General features: G+C 42.1%; 1 protein-coding gene across 7 annotated transcripts in view; it reads right to left on the reverse strand.

The window, feature by feature from the left end:
* The window catches only part of LOC138616914 (protein outspread), a 49808-nt gene that overhangs the window by 4189 nt on the left and 26250 nt on the right, over window positions 1-19369 (reverse strand). For 4 of the 7 annotated variants that reach the window (XR_011310629.1, XM_069691509.1, XM_069691511.1 and 1 more), the window contains exons 6-18: window positions 17575-17800; window positions 16704-17256; window positions 15382-15523; window positions 15133-15249; window positions 13525-13581; window positions 13337-13405; window positions 13145-13234; window positions 10753-10862; window positions 10572-10622; window positions 7311-8088; window positions 6188-6304; window positions 1607-5332; window positions 8-155 (exon numbers count right to left, since the gene is read on the reverse strand). Coding sequence is in view for 6 of the 7 variants with exons in the window: in XM_069691509.1 (XP_069547610.1) it covers window positions 8-155; window positions 1607-5332; window positions 6188-6304; window positions 7311-8088; window positions 10572-10622; window positions 10753-10862; window positions 13145-13234; window positions 13337-13405; window positions 13525-13581; window positions 15133-15249; window positions 15382-15523; window positions 16704-17256; window positions 17575-17800 (6184 nt within the window). In the remaining variant the exon portion in view is untranslated. The remainder of the gene's footprint in view (window positions 1-7; window positions 156-1606; window positions 5333-6187; window positions 6305-7310; window positions 8089-10571; window positions 10623-10752; window positions 10863-13144; window positions 13235-13336; window positions 13406-13524; window positions 13582-15132; window positions 15250-15381; window positions 15524-16703; window positions 17257-17574; window positions 17801-19369) is intronic. The other 3 variants (XM_069691514.1, XM_069691510.1, XM_069691512.1) reach the window with 3 other exon arrangements.

The following is a 19369-nucleotide window of genomic DNA, read 5'->3' on the forward strand; positions in this document are numbered from 1 at the left end:
CTTTTACCAGCAATTGTGGCGGCAGTCTCCTCAGCCAATAGTCTCTCACGCTCTTCCATAAGTTTGGAAATCTCCCTCTGGTGCTGCCTCTGGAGGTCCTCTATCAACTTCTGGTGTGTTTCCTCCATGGCGGCAAAGCCACGTTCACATGTGGCCTAGAGGGAAGAAAGGGTCGTGAAAATACTTCAATATTTACCACCTATATTCTAATTTGAGACTATAAATTCAGTGCAATTTCTATTAATAGTTCACAAGGCTACAAGCAAAATAACTGACAGAAGACATGCAAGTTTTTTAAGATCTAAAGCCCAGCTATGTTAGTAAAAGAGCAAGTTAAAGCAGTGAAATTCTAGTGCAGCAAAGTTGCATTTTTTTTACTGATAGACATTTATTCTCATAAGACTTCTCGTTCTGTAACTCAATGTGGGAAATGGTGTGTTGATTCATGCCCAACTAAGAGGCAACGTTACAGACGAACTGACATATGTCAGGACTTATGGAAGGCATTACTTAAGCGGTGACGCCCTGCGACAGATTAATTCACTGTGTAAAACTGCAGAGGATGTCCCAGACTGATGCACAAGGTCAGAGTCTTTCCAGGAATTAGTAGCTAGAAATCCCAACAAGGTATTTTTATCCACTGAAACGTCTTTAGTGTTGTGAGGGAACCAAATGAACACCAGCCCGCAGTTTCAATGAATGATTATCAGTGAGTATCAGCAGAGTAATGCAATGAGAGCAGAATTTAATAGAAAAAAAACCATCAGTTTTAGAACATTTCCCAGTTGCTTTGTGCCTCTTGCATGCTGCTGTTCGTTGAAAAATGCATCTTCACAGTCTTTTGTTCGTGCGTACAAACATGACGTAAGCATACCTTCACGCTCAGACTGACATTGCTAACCTGCAGGTGTTCAGCAGGTATAACATTTACTATGAAAACCATCTAACATTTGCTATTTAGCACCATGACATACTCAACACATTTTCAGCAGTGGAGGCTGATAACAATACATTAAATTGATATTTTGACTGCAGTGGCAGCAGATTACAAGTCACCGAATGCATTACGGTGCACTTTGTGTTGAACATCATTGGCTTTAAATTCTCCGATAGTTGTTAAGACACTTCAATGAAAACCACAAAGCCTCATGTGGTGCTGGGATGGAGAAAGTCAGGGAGGAGGTGACCACAATTATTAGAATTAATCCTGGAAGTGAGGAATTTCTGATCATGTGGCATCAAATATCTAGAACCATCTTTCAGACTGGACTTAAGTTTGGCCTGGCTGACCAGCAATAGCAGCCCTACACCGACACAACTAGTGTGACTAAAAATAAATGTCAGACTGTATATTAGCACATCAAAATATTAAAAAGGACTTGGGACAGTTACAATCATGCTGCAGTTTGCATGGAGACTGATCTCTTTCCTTCAGTTTGAAAAGTTATGTCAAATCACACCATTTCCCAACTCCAAATCATCAGTGAATATTAGTAGAATGAAGAACCACAGTGAAAAAGTTATTTAACTATGTCACTATTCATCTATTGCTCTCTCCTTTTAAGAAAAGTGTAATTCACTAAGGTAAAATGAAAGAGTAAGAAACCTTAAGACTTTCAAAGTCTCTCTGGTATTTCTCTCTCAGGCTGGCCACATCTCCTTCAAGGTGCTTGTTCTCCAGTTCGTCCCTCATGCTAGTCATCCGAGTCTCCAGCTCCTGGATTCGGTCCTTCAGAACCACCATGGAGTCCACCTCGGACATGTTTTGTGCATCCTCCCCCTTCCCCTGCTCCTCTTCTTCCATCGGTGTCGCAGCCTCATCGCAGGGCGGCGAGTGTGAAACCTCTGGGCTTCTTTTGTCCGGTTGGTAACCTTTGACACGCTTAATGTTTTCCACATACTGAGCCTGTAACTTTTCAATCTCCTCTTTGTGGATGTGCTCGAGCTTGCAGATCCGCTGCTCAAACTGCTCCTCCAGTTTCCTCACGTGACTCTCGTGCCGCTCCTCCATGGTGTCCATGTCCACCAGGAGGACCTCCAGCTTCTGTTGACTGTCGGCTGCGGTCTCCATGAGGACCAGCTCTGTTGAGTCGCGGCCCAGCTCCGTTTGGCTTAGCTCTTTCTTATGCCTCTGCTTCAGCTCGTTGGTCTCCTTCTGGTAATGTTTCTCCAGGAGGGCCACCTGCTCCTGCTGCTGGGAGAGCTGGTTCACCCGCTTGCTGATCTCACTCTTCAGCGTTTGATTCTCCTGCCGCAGGTTCGCCACCGTTTGTGTGAAGCTCAGGCGCTCCTCCTGTAACGACGCTTCGTATTTCTCTTGGATCGCCGTGACGCTGCGGGCGTGCTGCTGCACAAGAGCGCCCATGGTCTGACCGGTCTGTTGACACCAGCCCAGGTCTTGTTCATGCGTCGCCCGTAACCTGCATGCAACGTACGCCACTTGAGCCTGGATGAGGGCCTCGCGCATACAAAGAGAGGTACTTGTGAAACTATGTGAAGTTTGGTGCCCTAAAACGGTGTGGATCATTTTTGAGAGTGCCGGATGGTTCTCGCCACTTTCTATCTCTTGAGCGTACTTGCGGAGGGTTGCTGCTTGTCTTTGCAGCTCATTAGCCAGGTTCTCGTGTGCATTTTGCAGCGATTCAACACCACAAGAGGGCATCTCACCAGCCAAGTGTCTGTCTACGATTTCCTCAGCCAAGTCTCGAGCTTCTTCTACTTCGATCTGCTCCATGTAGGGAGCAAGTTCAGGGGGGTGGATGTCCGCCAACCTTTGTTTGCTAAACCCAAAGTTATTTTTGACTTCTTTTATTACACTTTTCAAATCAGGTCTTTTGGAAGCTTCAATAATTGCTTTCAGAGCCATTTCCCTTTGATGTAGGTTTTTATGGGCTTCAGTCAACTCCCTTTTCAGTATGTTGAATTTCTCCTCATAGCAAAGCTTAAGGTTTTGAATAGAATAAGCCAGTTCTGCTTTAATGAAAGTGTTGAAGACAACTGTGGCATCTACATCTACATCAGCTCCCGCACTGCTCTCTTTGGATTTAGCCACATCTGTCTCGGCTTTCTCCAGCTCTTTCCAGAATGCACTCTCTAACATCAGCTTCCTGGTTAAGACGTCAGCGTAAACTACAGCCAAACAATCTTTGTCACTCCTTTTAATGTGCTCTATGTCGTCCCAGATCTCGGCAAGAGCTTGTAGGAAGCCAGACTTTGAAGTTTGTATTAACAAAGCCATCTTGTTCAAAACTACGGCCTCAAAGGACAAGGTCTTAGCAAAGAGGTGCATTGCTTCTTTGTCTGTAGTCTCGGGGGGTTGATTTTGATGGATAACTGGTGATTGCTCTTCCAACGTCTTTTGCCCTTGTTGGATGTACAGGGATGCATTGAACAAATCATTATCTATCTCAGACAATGAGTGCAGCTGTGAATCAGTGGTATCATGAGAGCCGCTGAGAATAGCCCTCACTTTCTCTTGACTATTCTCCACATACACTAAGGCCTTGGTGTAATGCTTCATGGCAGCACTACTCCCGCTTCCACCGCTAATCTCTTTCTCTGGCTTCATTTCTGACATCTTCAGGTCAATCTTGGACATTTCTTCTGGTTGTGTAGATTGTTGCACTTCTAGATTCTGTGTGAGGTTTCTTAGCTTATCTTCAGTGGCTAGCAGTTTAGTTTCTAAGACATGTATGATGGAAATAAACTTCTCTGGGTCACTAGTATGTGTGAATGCAACATCAGACGTGACGTTTCCTTCAGTTAGTTGGCTCTCTTCATTTACATCCCGTTTAACTTTTTGTCCTGTGTCTACAAAGGTACTGCTCACATGCCTGGTGTCCAGGCCCTCGAAGCTCATGTATTTTTGGCACTGAATGCTGGAAAAACGTATCCTTGGTCTCTTAGCTTGAGACTCCTTATCATCTGGGTAGTTCTTTGTCTTGGACGTATTGTCAAAAGAAAGCTGTGAGTTTGATGACAAGGAGGAGGACGTTTTAACCCTTGTCTTCTTGCCGTGTTCTGGGAGTTGCTGCCTCTCCATGCGTAGATCAGCGTAGCCCAGCTGCAGGGCGTTGAGGTGCTGCTCTAACTCTGCAATGCGATCCTCCGCCACCACAAGCTTGGCTTGCAGATCCATTTCAGCGCTACAGGGCTCAACCTTATCCATGAGGCTTTGATTCATTTGACAAAGAAGCTCCTCCTTAGCTTGCAACTTCTGCTCAGTTTCCTCCAAGCTGTTGCCAAGTGCAGTCATTTTAACAAGGGCCTCTTTTAGGTCCTCTTCCTTGCGTTCCATCAGCCTCTCATACATCTCCTTAGTCTGCCGGATCTCCTCTTCTTTTTCTCTGAGGAACTGGCTCATTTTCTGAAACTCTTGAGTAGCCCTCTCATACGAGTGCTCCAGGGTGTAGTAATCAGCTTCTTCCGTCTCCAGACGATTGCGGAGCTTGTTGACCTCACGGTCTGCTTCTGCAATCTGGTTGAGAAGTTCCTGACAGCGGCAAGTGAGATGGCCTTTCTCTTCCTCTAGCCTTCGCACACTTTCCCTCAGGGACTCCACCATGTCAGTCTTTTGGCCCAGCTGCTCTTGTAACTTCAGCATTTCCTCCTTGCTTTCTTTACTTCCCGAGGACCGCCGCCCTCTTAACAAGGCCTCCACCTGCTGCATAGCCTCCAACAGTCTGTCTTCTATTTCTTTTCGAGCAGTTTCAGCCTCAGCTAATCTCCTGCACAGATTCTGCCTTTCCCTCTCATGACTCTCTTGCATGCTGTGCTGCTCGTTCCTCAGGCGCTCCTCCTTCAGCGCCTGACCCTCTTCGGTAGCGTTTAGTCGAGCGGACACCTCTTGCAGCCTGTCCTGCAACCTCTGTATCTCTCTCAGGTGGTCTCGCTGCAGGGCTTGCTGGCGCTCCAAGTGCCTCAGGGCTTGATTTCTCTCCAAGAGGTTGGCTTCGACGTTACGTAGTCTATCTTCACTGTCCTTCAACTGGACTCGTAGGGTGGCCTCGCTGCGGCCATGTTCCACTTCTTGATCTTTTGAACGCTCCTGCTCGAGCTTGAGCTCATTCCGCATTCGGGCCACAGCCTGTTCACTCGCTAAGATTTCAGCCATTGCAGATGCAAGTTTAGTCTGCAGGGCCTGAATATCAGTCTCATGGCGGTCTACAGAGTCCTGAGCTTCAGTGTAACTTCTCTTTAATGTCCGGATCTGCTGCTGGGCAATGTCCTGCTTCCGCTTTTGGGACTCCAGTTCACCCTGTAAATCTTGATTAAGCTTGTGCAAGCGCTGCAAGGGCACTCTTTGCGGCGAGGAGGGAGGGGGTGTTGCACTCTTGAAAAAGATTGGTGAGACAGTTTCATTAATGACATGACTTAATTTCCCTACCATATACGGAGAACCACATCTCGGGGGTTACCAGGACAATAAGTTTTTGTCTTTTCTTGTTATCAATCTTTCTTTAGATAAGCTTTTTTCCCCAAACTTCCACTGTGCTTTTTCAGAGGTCACTTGGAAACTCAAAGGATTAGATGAGCCCCCCCCCCCCAAAAAAAAACAACAAACAAACAAAAAACCTGAAATGGGTTCCTAATACGGTGATTTTAAAATAAAAACAAAACGAACCTAAATGTATGATGCAAAAGTAAACCGTAAAAATTAAATAAAAGCACGAGTTAAAGCATGCTATTCTGAAACACAATGCATGATGTGCATGCAGAAATCAAGCTGGGGAAAGGACACACGCACACACACACATGAAGAGGAAGGAAAAAGCACAGCGCAAGATGATCAAGTTTCTTACCTTCAGTATATCAGATCAAATCAGTTATTTTCCCAGGAGATGTGAAACTCCGTCAAAACAAGTTAGTGAAAACTCATGCTAAGAACACCACAACCATGCGTATCAGCTTCAGAGAATAAGCACCCACACCTGTTAGTAGAATGTTTTTTAAAGTTACAGTAGCCACACATTAAGTTGATCTATCGTGTACCAAAAGACTGAATACCAAAAACACAGTACTGTTTAGATACACCACGTTTCTCCAGTACATCTATAATATCTTGCAATGCTTAATATCATTCTTGCTCAAATTTATTTGTCAAAAATTCATGTTGTAAAGCTATGTGTACATGGTGCCTATTTAAAAACAGATACTGAAGCTGCATGATAGACGGTGAGTGTGGTACCTGCAGTACGTAGCCCTCTCTGGCATTTTGTTCTCTCCCAAGCGCATCTTCCAGTTTCTCTTTTAAAAGGTTGTTCTGCTTCTGCAGTCGGTCCAGCTCCTTCTGCTTCTGTCCCAACTGAACAAAGACGGGAAGAGAAGAAATAATAAATGAATGGCACAAGATGTTCTGATACCACAAAATTGAGCCATTTCCATTTTATTTCTATTGTATGCCATGAAATGTGACAACCGCATCTCCACCATAATGCATTTCAGGAATAAAGCATAAAATTCAGCTTTTACTAAAAGGAAATTTGAAATTTTTCCTTATCCAAATAGAGGGTCTAAGGACACAAGTTGTTGTATTCTGTACAGGAGTCCTGTACATGATGCAAATTTGATGCAAATTTACGATTTGTGATATTGGACAGCATCAATATAACTGACTTGATTTAAAATGAGTTTGTCAACAAAATATCTCACATGGCTCAAAATCAAGAGTTGAAAGTTGCCCTATAGATTGAGGTGGAGTCATCTGTGAATACGAGGAGTATACTGCAAGTGAAAAAAATAGTAACGAGGCATAAAAATGCTAAAATAACCTGGGAGACTGAGGAGGAGAAGTCTTCAGCATGAGCAGAAATACCTTTGTATTATAAAGACTTCCCTTCTACAATTGCACGGCCAGAATGTTCTCCTGGATGTTTCTATGTCACTGATTGAGAGAAGAAGTATGAGTAAGTATTCACTGTAAGACCCGCTAAGAAACCCTGTTCAGTCTCTGAAGTCATTACTGGCAGATCACCAGGGAAAATACTAATTATTATCTGATGTCAAATGGCCAAAGACTTCAGGCGAATCCTTGACTGTAAAAGGATTCCAAAAATGTTAAATATGCAAAATGTTAAATATGAAAAAAATTTCTGACTTCATGTGGATCTGTTTAATAACCTTTGAACCCCTCAACTTTGGGCACAATGTGTTAAAAGATATTGCTCCAACAAAGTTATTTTTATACTGATGTAAACCTCCGTTGAGTAATTTCAAACGGACTCTGCTGAACCTGAGAAACAAAAAGAAAATCTGTAACCGTTTAAATAATTCCAGACCGAACAGCATAAGACCACACTGAGATAACGCACCTCTTTGTCCAGCAGCGCAGCAAGTTCATGTGGAGGCAACCTGTCGGAGTTACTAGAGTTTCCTAAAGTCGTGGCGATGGGCACTTGCTTCTCTTCCCTTAAAGGTATTGTCTCCACCTGATGCCATCGCTGTTCAATCTCTTCTTGGACCTCTGGGGGCCTGTTGTCCTTATCTTCATTTGCTGGACAGATGGCAATAGGGTGGTCTACCTCCATCTTTCCCTGCTCTTGGCTCTCAAGTGATGATGGCTGTACCGGTGGGGTAGTGTTTAGCGTAGAAATAATACTAACTGTAACAGTATTTGGCATGTGAGTTGCACTGGTTGCGCTGTGAGGAGGGATACCCCCCCTAACATTCTCCTTTTCTGCTTCTTCTGTTGTAGAACTTGGGTGAGTAGCTGATGCAGATGAAGTCTGGAGGGAGGAGCTGGAGACGGGAGAGGACGCTAAGGAGGAGGGGGAAGAGGAGGGAGAGCAGTAGGAGGAGGTGGTAGAGAAAGAGGAGCTGAAGTCGACTGTGTCTGCTCGTTCGTTTACAGGCTTTTCCGTCTGTTCCATTTTGAACTCCGACCAGTCATAAGTCTTTGAGCGGCCCTCTCGTCTGCGCTCACGAACTCTGCTTTTGCGTGGCTCGGAGGGAGGGGCAGAGGCATTGTGGCCAGCTGGCTGTCTGTGGACATCAGACTTGGGGACATCAGGACTGAGGCCTGGCTCAGGGGTGACCTGTGGACATGGCTCCAACATCACATGGCCTTTGATCTTCTCATCAGGGAGAGACCTGAATAAACCAAAACACAATAAATAAAAAGAAGGTATCCAGGGCGACTGAAACAAAACCTGATGAAGAACTTTTATATTTACATCAGCTCAAGCTATAATTATTTTACATAAAGCTCTGCTGGACAAAACAACGACACAACAACATCTCTGGCAGTGCAGCTTCAATCAACTGTGCATTTACAGGGTTTCTGCAGGGTCCACCAAGTTGAATCAAAGACTTTTTAAGACCTGTATAATACACGACGTAGATGCAATTCAAGCATCTGATTTACATTCATACCGGCAAAAGTTTGAAAAGTATGACGTAAAATTAGACGAAACAGTATGGCCTAGAATTATTTATTATTATTTGAAATATTTTCAGTACTCCCCAGCGGTATACTAAAATAATCTGGATTGATAGAATGAATTCATTAGGAATGACCTAGACTTGGATAAGCGGCATACAAATCCTGGATGGATTAACAAATGGAAAATGCTCAGTTCATTTAAATCCTTGCTACAACTGTCAGTGTTGTCCAGGAGTGACAGTGTTATCTTCTGTTGCATCTATCTCACTTTGAAGTCAAGGCAGTTGAATTTTTATAGCCCATTATTATAACATCTCTTTTAACAGGGGGAAAACATGGGGACAAATCCTCAGGAGGAGCAACAGAGGAGGAATCCTATTGATGCATTCAGTTTATTAGAGTGCAACATCTCCCAAGAGCCCATGATAAGGTACGGAAACAATTCATTTTTAATACTACGGCAGGCAAGAAAAAAGTTAAAAGGTTTTTCCAAGTTAAAATTAAGACTTAAAAAAAACCTATCTTTTTGAGAAAACTTCACATTTACTTTTCAACACCAGCAGATACCCTGATTTAAAGACATCATAAACATGAATGGAATGGATCCAAGTCAAAGCATTAACATGAACACATTTATAAGGCACACTGTGACAGAAAGCAGCTATGGTGTTCACATTCATGATCTTAGGTACTAAGATGCTGGCCTTTAAGCAGCTATGTTAATGCATTTTATGTAGTAGCTTAACGTGGAGAATGTGTTTGCAGTAAACTGCTCGCTGATGTGCACCGGCACTCGTAATGTTAATGGGCACAGTGACCTGACGGAATAACCTATTTTCACCATGTTGTGTGGAGGTGTCAGGATGTGAGGAAAAAAGAAACAGGAAAATGAGAAGGGACAGAGCTCAAGACTGAAAGAGAGAGAGAGATGTCTGTGAGATGTCAGAAATACCAAAAATACCACATATTCTCCCCTTACAGAGAGCTACCTAAGAGACAAACAGGAAGCGTAAAGTGTGCGACTCAGAGTGTGCATACAGTATCAAATATGATGAGCTGTCTGAATGGTAGTACTCGGCTTTGCTTTTAAAAACACAAAAATAAATGTTTAGGCAGTTAAACCTGCCGCACCAGTTTGTTACACAGAACCATCTGAGGCATCATCCTTGGACTCTGTTTGGAAAAGGGCAGGCACTTCAAGTAAATACATGGCAGGTGATTGGATGAACCACCTGTGGATCACCATCTCCCATGGGCAAACTTCAACCAATCAGAAGCCATATAAACCTTTTCCACGGCACATTCACAGTAGGGACAGCACATGTGTGTTATTGGTGGCACAGTTCCATTAAGTGTCCCAGTAAGCCACGACAGGAAACCAGCACGCACTAAAGCAGGACATCAGCTAAACAGCATGCAGCCGTCATTAATGCACTCGTGCTTTCCCTACAGTGACAAGTCAAAACATCTGCTGTGAAAAAGATCTATAACGTAGTAGAAAAGCACTGAAGAGGAAACACAACAACAAGCCACAGTCTGAAGATAGTTTGTTAGCATGGTGGTAGATGATTCTTGCCGTCTCTGCGCATAAGAGACACTCTTACGAATAAATCCCCCTGATATTTGATTAAAAAATGGAGCAAACAGTCACTTGTACCTGTTGTTACACCTGAACCACAACTGTAGCTGTTAGCTGTTTCCAATCTGACGCCGATTAGTCCGAATCACTGGGCTTCAGCAACAGACGCAAAACATGAAGCCTGATAAAATGGAGTATTGTGTGATCTCGCAAATCCAGCTGCCTCACAATGCAAATTTAAACTATCCTCAGGTGAACGGTTGTTTGGAGGCACATTTATAACCCAGTTCTTCAATCTATTCACGCAATGCTCCATAATGAATTCTCCCTTTGTGCCTCAGTTATAATCTTGTTGTTGATCTGTGACCATTTCCAATAGTTACCAAGTGGAAAGTCACATTACAATCATGTTTATCATCAGTCTGTGGTGTTGGGCAGATTATTCTAGTATGCTGATGTGGTTGCAGTGCGTGTCTCTACAGTGGCACAACCGACAGGGAGACATTACTCAGTAATCACATGACGTGGTAGGACGACAAACACATTGGGGCTGACATTGCTGAGCAATTACATCACTGTTAGAGGAGGAAGGGGGAGAGATATTTAACACACAAGCAGTCCAACCTGGGCTTCAGAACGGATAGTTTCAGAGAGATGTTTTTCCTGGAAGCAGGTTGAAAATACCAGTTGAAGGGGAAGAGAGGGAAGGAAAGAAAGGGTGAGGAGAAGACAGGAATTATAAATAAAGTGAGAAAAGCAGTTGTTGTAAGTGTTAATCCTCGTTGGGGATTACCGGGTGACGTCGGGGGCAATAGTGGGTCGCACATTCTTCATAATGGCTTGAATCCAATTGCGACGGATTCCAGATGTCATGGCTGACAGGGTGCATGCTCCCTCTTTACACTGAAAACAGACATGCATTTCATTTAGGGGGAGACAACATGTCGATGTAAATAACTTTTTGACAATGTAAAAACAATTTGCCTGTTTTTTCTACACAACCCAAGGAAGGAAGTTGACATATATAGCAGTTGAACTACTAGAAATGTTTCAGTGGAGAAAGTAATTTGTTGCTTATTGTTGTTACTATTAGAGATGACATCTATTCAAAAATTAACATTGATAAAGAATACTTGTTTCTCTGAGCCACACTGTTGTTACCACTTTCTGACCTTCACATTTTATGTATTCATTGCATGTTCCCTTCATTTCTAGTTCAAAAAGTACAAAGAGCTTGTCTTTCTTTACAGAAAAACACTCTCAGCCTCTTTCTCTACTGTAAAAGCACTTAAAACAAAACATGGAGCAGAGTTTGAATGGTTGCAGCATCACAATGACACATTGCTGAGGAAAAGTGACATTTTTTGTTGTCATTCCACCCACAATTTTAACACCATCTAGACTAATAAAACATGTGACGTGGGAGGTTTCTGTTTTATGTGCAACACATTCAAATTACAGTACACTCAAATCTGTACACCACTGACTCTCAATTTGTTCCTCTATGCAGCACCCTTTACCACAAAGTAACAGGGAAAACAAGTCCAACAGAGGTAAGAATGTTCAATATCCCATCAATGTTTATGTTAAACTATTTGTTTGATGTGTGTTGTTGAGGTTCGACACACCCAGAGCCCTTCAGGGATGCTGCTGCGTCACAAATGTGACCAGCTTGACTGTAGTTTATAAAAAAGGTGTGAAAGTGGTGCTTTCAGGGCTTAAACAAACAGCTACTTTAAATTCAGTGTGTATGTCTATCACACACTGATGAACGCCAAAGTTCGGTTAAACTGCAGGTTAACTTGAATATACAGACTAATATTAATATCTGCCAGTGGACATTCAGACTGCCACACACACCGAGTTAACATTATTCATTTTAATCAACCTAAAACTAAAATATTCTTAGTTTAACTATTTAGCTGTTATTATTGATGTTACACCTAGTAAGATTTTTTTTTTTTTTAAATAACCAACGTGCAACTTTCAATTTAGATTTTTATAAATATCATGTAATGGTTAAAGGCTTTGGTTTTAAACTTGTGGGGCAGCAGATGTAACACTTCACTGAAGATAATACCCAAATATTACATTTCTATGAGACCTGCCTTCTTAGTTCCCACTGAGCTATAGAAATCTTATAAACAGCTATATTCAACACAATGGCCCTATAACTAATTTTTACAATGTGAGCAAAAGTTTTTACATAAACTTCATATCCTGGGACGTTTAGTGGCAGTTAAGTGACCTCTACAAGACCACCGTTTTGCTTTAAAGTCTCTGATGACATACTATTGGAGTTTAAGAAACCAGGTGCTTCATGTTGGGCATCAGGATTTAAAACTGAGCAAAGTTAATGACCAAAGCCTCTTCCAGTCGACCATGATGCACAGAGAGTAGATATAAATACTGGAGTTATTAATTTCTCGACACCAAACCCATGTTGTTCTCAGCCAAAGAGACAACGATCCTCTTGACTACTCTATTTCTGACTTCCTCCAGAAAATAGCTGTGGAAGCTGCTTCAAGCAAATGTAAACAAAAGAAATGACCTTGTAGCTACCATTCTCCTCAGGATCTAGGATTAGCATAGCAAGGTTAAATTTATATGTAGCTGGAACAAATTCCCTCTGACGTAGAATAAATAATGGTTGCAATGCAAGAAACTATATACGTCTAGTAAGTATTTTGCCAACAACAAGCGCTAAAAATGTTTAATGGTCAAAGGATTATTCAAATAAAGCGGTGTTCGTTCACAGCAGCACTTGAGATAAATAAGGTCACGGATTTCTATGTATACTTTAGTAAACATGTGGGTTTTTTTATGTGTTATTTAGAAATTGTGGACAAGGACATGGCTTTTGAATGTAACATATTGTTCAGGATGAAGGCCACACGAGGTCAGAGAGACGAGCAGGCTGGTGACGGCTGCTGCAGATTTAGACCACTATGATGTCAGCCTTTGACGGAGAGATGACAAATCAGGTGACATCCTTCATGACAAACAAAGAATTGTTTCAGTGAGAAATGGCAAAACCTGATACCTAAACTTGAACCACATGGTGTCTGTTGGCTGTTTATAGACTGGCAGGAGACACCAGAGCTAAACGATGGAAACAATGAGTTTTATCTTTAGTGGAGATGAACGATGCAGGACGATCGATGACATGAAGAATCAACACTCACGAGGATTTGGAAGCCGTAATTCCTCTGGACTGCGAACTCTTTAACGTCATAACATGTGGAGAGGTCAATCTCACCATCCAGCTCTGAAGCCTAAGAAAAAGACAAGTTTAAAAAAAAAAAAAATAATTAGTGATACTTGCTTCTTAATTGCCTTTTCATTCCAAAAGATCCACTCTGCATAACAAGTCTTACCTCCTCTGCTATCGAGTCCTTATAGTACCTCAAAGTCTGGTCTGTCAGAACAAACCAGTGTTTCTTCCACTAAATAAAAAGAAAAACATCATTAATTGGATTTCAGCAGTTGTCTATAAAACTTTTTTATTGAATTGGAGAGAGAAGCAGATTGATTGACTGATTTTCTGCTATTCAAAACAAATTACCATTCCATCGTCATATAGCTTTGTCATCCATCCTTTTTTGAAGTTCAGCAGATCTGGCTGTAATTAAGAGAGATCAGAGTGATGTAATATTATGTAATGTAACTCGTATAACTCATACATAAAAAAAAAAAACCCGTTAGGCATATTCATAGAAAAAAAGGCAAAAAATAAATCATATTTTGTGGAAATATTTTGTACCAATTGACCAAATGCTGAATTAGAAAGTCATCATTAAGTGAGCATTTATCACTGATGTAATCAGACTATAACTGACATCTCACTGAACAATATTGCATTTACGTGCATTTGTTTACATTTAGGTCACCACCTCAGGCCAACAAGTATAAGCACCAATCTGCGGCTCCAGCTACAGAGACTGGCTGGCGGGAGCCGGACTTTCCCTGTGAAACACAAACTGCTGCACATCGAAACCAAGCTCCAGTCTGTTTATAGACTCTAAAGTAAACTATTCGCCCCAAAACCTGGCTTCTGCTCACTCAACAATACCTTGTTTTTGTTGAGCTTCATCAGGTGTGGTGTCACCGTCTGGCAGAGTGTCATTCTGATGGCTAACTGCCTTCACTTCATATGTTGGCAATCTGTTTCTTTCCTTCTGTCCCTCGGACACACGCCGACTGCGGGTGCTTCTGTGCTGGCTATTTATAAACGCCAGTAGCAGTGGCGGCAGTGATGTGTACATGTGTATGTGTTTGTTTGAGTGGGTGGGGGTTTTGGCAGCTGCAGCTAGGCCAGAGGGACCAGCCGCACGCTGACTTGATCGCCCCTGCAGCACTCCCCGAACAGACCACAGATCAGACTGGTAGGAGTCAGACGTCAGGGAGACACCAGCGCAACATTTAGTAACTTAAAAGCTGCATTCTTCTTATTAAAATAAACTCCAGCAAACAAATATGACTTGTTTTCAACTGTATATGTGGTCATGTGTGCAACTGAGGTGAATTATGTGTGCAAGACCACTGCATACTGTCAATCTCCTGAACACGGCACACTATAAAAATATTACATCAATGCCCATACAAATAACCGGGCTGATCATTACGTTCTCATTTAGAAGTGTAAATGTCCCTTAAAATTAGAGTACATAATTATGTTTAACTAGTCTTTTACGTTGTATATAGTTCATATTCATTCTTATACTTGTTATTGTTTCAGTTATGTTTCCATAAACATGCTTTTTTTAAATTGTAAATAACATTAACATTATCTTGTATAGTAAAAAGCAGTTACTACTCATTCAACTTATCTTTTGTTCTCTGCCAAAAATGCATTTTTAAATTGTCCATTTAAAGAAAAAGACACAAAAAAAACTTTGTAGTTTTTAGGTTGTATACAAAAAGAGAGAGAGAGAGAGAGAGAAAAAAAAAACACAACAACAAACAAACAAAACCTCTCCAGTGCAGAAAAATGAGTTTAATCTCCCCGGCAGAGCTTCTGGTTTAGCCTGATGCTCTAGTGAATACAAGTGTCACTTTTCTCAGGTGGGAAGGCATATTATTTCCTCTGCACTATCTTTATGGAACCACTAAATGATTTTGTAATCCACGGGTGACGGTCCCGTTACACTTCAGAAGTACTGTCAGCACTCACCGTCATTGAGGACTCTGTGGCTCTGCGGTCCAACGACTTGGCTCTTCTTAAATTGGAAAAACTGGAGCTGGACACATCCGGGACTGAACGGTCCTTTCCTGCATCCAGCGACATCTCCTATAAATATGAACCCAATATTAGAAATCAGAAGTAAATTCATTTGAAATCAGTTCAGTAAATTCTTAGATGGAGTATACAATGCTTTATATGGTTTAATTTGTTTTATGATTAATAAAGAGAACAGCGTACATGTTTGTTAGTCAGATAGCGTCTCTCGCTGCGGCCTTGTCTCTGGATTTGCACGGTGTTAGCGGAGGGCTCATTGGAGCTGCTGGTGTCCATACGCTCTACATGCTGGCCATCCTCGAACCGGCCAATAATTTGAGATCGCCTGAGAGACACAAAAAGAGCATTCTTCTCAATATACACAAGTCTTGCCTGACAAGGAGCATAATATCTTGATCTTTTTTTTTTTTTTTTTGAAAAAGACAAAACAACAACAAACAAAAACATAGTAAATGAAATTGGCTATTCTTAAAAAAAAAAACATTATAATGCAGCACATCATCCTCAGATGGTGGCAGAATCTGAGAGCATAAAAACAAGACCGAAGCATGATATGAAAGCATATTTGAGTCCAAATCAACATAAGAAGTTTCAGGGTGCAGAATGAAAGTTTGGACATCATTCTAGACTCAAAGTCCTTTTCATAGAGAACAATATGCAACATACAATAAAGTCACAAAGTAATATCCCCAAAGATACACCAAAGGATAAAGAGTAGTGTTATTTGATGAGATAAACTTCAGAGGAAAAGGAAAATGACTAGGATGGTAGATTAAACACATTGCAGAAGTAGCAGCAATGGCAACACACTCGGCGTTTACCTTACGGCACTGTGCTTGTTAATGTGTATGTGTTTGAGACATGAGGAGTGAATCAACTGCATCGATGACCAACCATCAGTTCGTCCGAGTATGCATAGTATTTTGTATTAAACAGTGCATGTGTGTGCTCCCAGGCAGTGCAGAGATGAAAATGATAGAAAGCGGGAATCAGCGGTGACCAGCAGGGAACAGCATTGGGACAGGGGTGGAAGGGTTGGTTGAGCATTAGCTCTGAGAAGCTCTGTTCAGAAGCCCCTGGAAAAGATTGAAACAAGAAACTAGCAAGGTAGCAAGAGCAAAAGGTAGAGTCCAGTAGAAAATAAAGTAACACATGCATTTAAATCGCCAGAATCATTAATGGGAAACCACTGGTAAGCTAGAATTAGGCAGCTGTAGCAAAAAAGATGCTCAAGAGGTAGAAGTGCCTCAAAGACAGCAGCCACAAGGTGGTGCTACAAATGCTGAATGTTTCAAGCAATGCATGAGCTTCACATATTCACTATGCATGCTATCTATAGGTTTTAATGCCAAGGGCTAACAACCAGTGGATCATTAATGATCATTGATCACGTTGCCATCATTATCAAAAGTAAATCTGCATATATCAGAAAACAGGAGCAGGAAACTTAAAATATCACTGTTCAGTCTTTTTTGCAGTGTGCTGAGCATGACACGTCTGCTCACCTGCGCTCCTCCCCAAACAGCCGAGCCACCTCCTCTCTCCCAGGACTCCGAGTCCGTGCCCTCAGCTCTTGGCGCTTTTTCTCTGAGCGGAAGGCTTCTCGGTAGCTCAGCCTGCGAGCCCGTGGCACGTCTGACAGTGCTGTGTACTCCCTGCCAGACCGGCCAACTCTGCCTCCTCCACCACTGACACAACTAGTGCCCCCTCCACCATCTCGACTGCGCCCCTCCCAGGTGGGTGTCGCCCCACTGGGTTCAGAGTCCAGCGAGCTCTGGGAGGAGCTGATGGTGGAGTAGCTTGGGGAAACAAGTGAACCTGGAGAGGGGAGAGTGTCTTGGGAGGGTTGGTGAGGGGAAGTTAGGGGTTCGGATTCAGAGTTGTACCTGGAACTGGGAGCTCCTAAAGAGGAGGATGATGCTGAAGAGGATAGGGGCAGATGCTGGGGTGGCTGGGAATGATGCGCAGATTGAGGAGAAGGGTCCGACTTGGTCTTCTCCAGGGAAAAGTAACCACTCTCCACTCGTACCTTTCGTCCAGCACTCATAGTGCCGCCATCTGAAATAAAGACACAGCACTACTGTTGTAAAACATCCTGTCTGAAGACAGAAATAATGTTGACATACATGTTAACGTACATTACATATCTGTAATAGACGACTACTACTTGTCAAATTAGTTCGAAACGTCACCACTTCTCCAGACAGTTAATAATAATGGTAAAGTGTCTGAGGTGATTCCAGATTTTATTTCAGGATGACAATGTTCACTAAAAGTGAGGCATGTCACGTGAATATATCCTCTACATTAGCTTTAACAAGCTCAAATGGTGCCTCAAGTTTCTTAGATTTCCTTATCCAACAGTAAAGTCCTCACCGTCTTGAGTAGTGATACTGGAGTCTGGTTGGCTCTGGCTCAGCTGGCTGAGACAGGAGGCACTGCGGCTGCAGGGGATGGTGGCCCTGCTCCAGCGGCTCTCCTCCTGCCACAGAGTGGCGCGGCTCATCGGGACGCGCTCAGCACTGGCAATACTGCTGGGCAGGCATGGGATGCTGCCTCCACTGCAGCTGCTGGTCACTGTTACCTTAGCAGGGCCAGGCTCCTGGGTGATGGTTCGGGTAGAGAGGCGTGGATGGGAAGAAGAAAGGACATAATGGGAGGTAAGGTCACAGAGAGACTACAAAAAGGAAAGTCAAAAGGAAAGAGATTAAAGAATAATTAAATACTACAATGTAAACGTGAGAACTCAAATATTGGATATACATCTGCTCCATTGTATGCCTACTCTCAGCTGTGGCATCAAATTATGGGGCCAATCACTATTCATAAAGATGAGATTCTTGGTTTTCAGTGGTACATGATTTCACATGTTTGTATATTTTGTTTTTGCTATTTATGTTTATGTGACAAAACAAAATAAAATTGCTTTTATCGTTGGTAAAAATGACAAATTATCGGCAGAAAATATGGGAAAAGAGAAAAGGGAAGTGTGGAAAGGAGCATGAGACCGACAGGTTCTCAAAGAACAAAGAGTTCATTCATGGCAAACACACCTGTGAAAATTTAGGGAATACAGAGAAGAAAAAAAAACACAAGGACATTGTGCAGGTGAAATATATTAGAATATTCCAGGTTAAAAATCCTATAGATCATCTTCATCTGATTAATGATTGCAAAGTACAAACAAAATTAAAGTTGTTCAATGTTGTGATGTCACCAGTGCAAATCAGAAATCCCTTCAGTGATCAGTAGCTACACAAATCATTGAGATAACAGGAGAGAGCAAGATTTCCAAAGCAAAGGAACACTCAAACAATGGCTTTTTATCCAGCCTCCTCCAATCACCACAAACATGCTGTCTGCTAAGAATCACTTTCAGTATCAGAGAGGGAAGCGAAAAGCATGCCCTTTTATTCACCCTTCACCCGGACTGATTAGGATTATAATAAACACAATTTAGAAAGGATGGAATTTCAAAGTCAGGGATTTTTTTAAAGGTGAAGCAGGAAGGAAAGGTCTCCCGAGCTGAACTCACTGGGTGTCCATTCATGTCTTCAGTGGAAAAACACTCGCTGGGAGTTACTCCACCCTGGCAATCACAAAAAGCCTTTGATGTTAATGCTTGTCATGAACTGCTGATTATAATCAATACAGAAAAAGAAAATGTGTCTCGTAATAATTATAAGAGACATCTCTGTTTTACTTAAATTTTTGTTTCTGTCTGATGTAGCCAAAAATTTATGAAGACCTAAAAAACAAAGCACAATTTCAAGATGTTAAATGTTTTATTGCTAAAGTGCTAAAACAAGAATTTAAAAATATCCAGACTACTTTCATTTATAATATGAGACACATAGATGTCACCATTTCCCCTTATGTAAACATTTTTTGCATTCAAGGTCATGTGCTTAGATTAAAGGGCACTACCTACAAGGCAAACACTAAGACCAGGTATTTACAGCCGTTTACAATACACGTCTCCAGTAAAGTATGTAAAAGTGGGAGGCGAGGCTTTCATGTGGAAATGTGGCGCTGACACAGTGAGGTGTGGAAAATGTAAGCATCAACACAAAGGTGGATATTAAACATTGACAATCAAAATCACTCTCTCTATCTCTTTCTCTCTCTCTTTCTCTCTCTGTCTCACACATGCACAATTCCTGTTCTACAG

This window comes from Brachyistius frenatus, unplaced genomic scaffold, assembly GCF_029030835.1.
Source record: "Brachyistius frenatus isolate BFR_SWC_R1_liver_20210118 unplaced genomic scaffold, ASM2903083v1 Contig_11, whole genome shotgun sequence".
NCBI lineage: Eukaryota > Metazoa > Chordata > Actinopteri > Embiotocidae > Brachyistius > Brachyistius frenatus.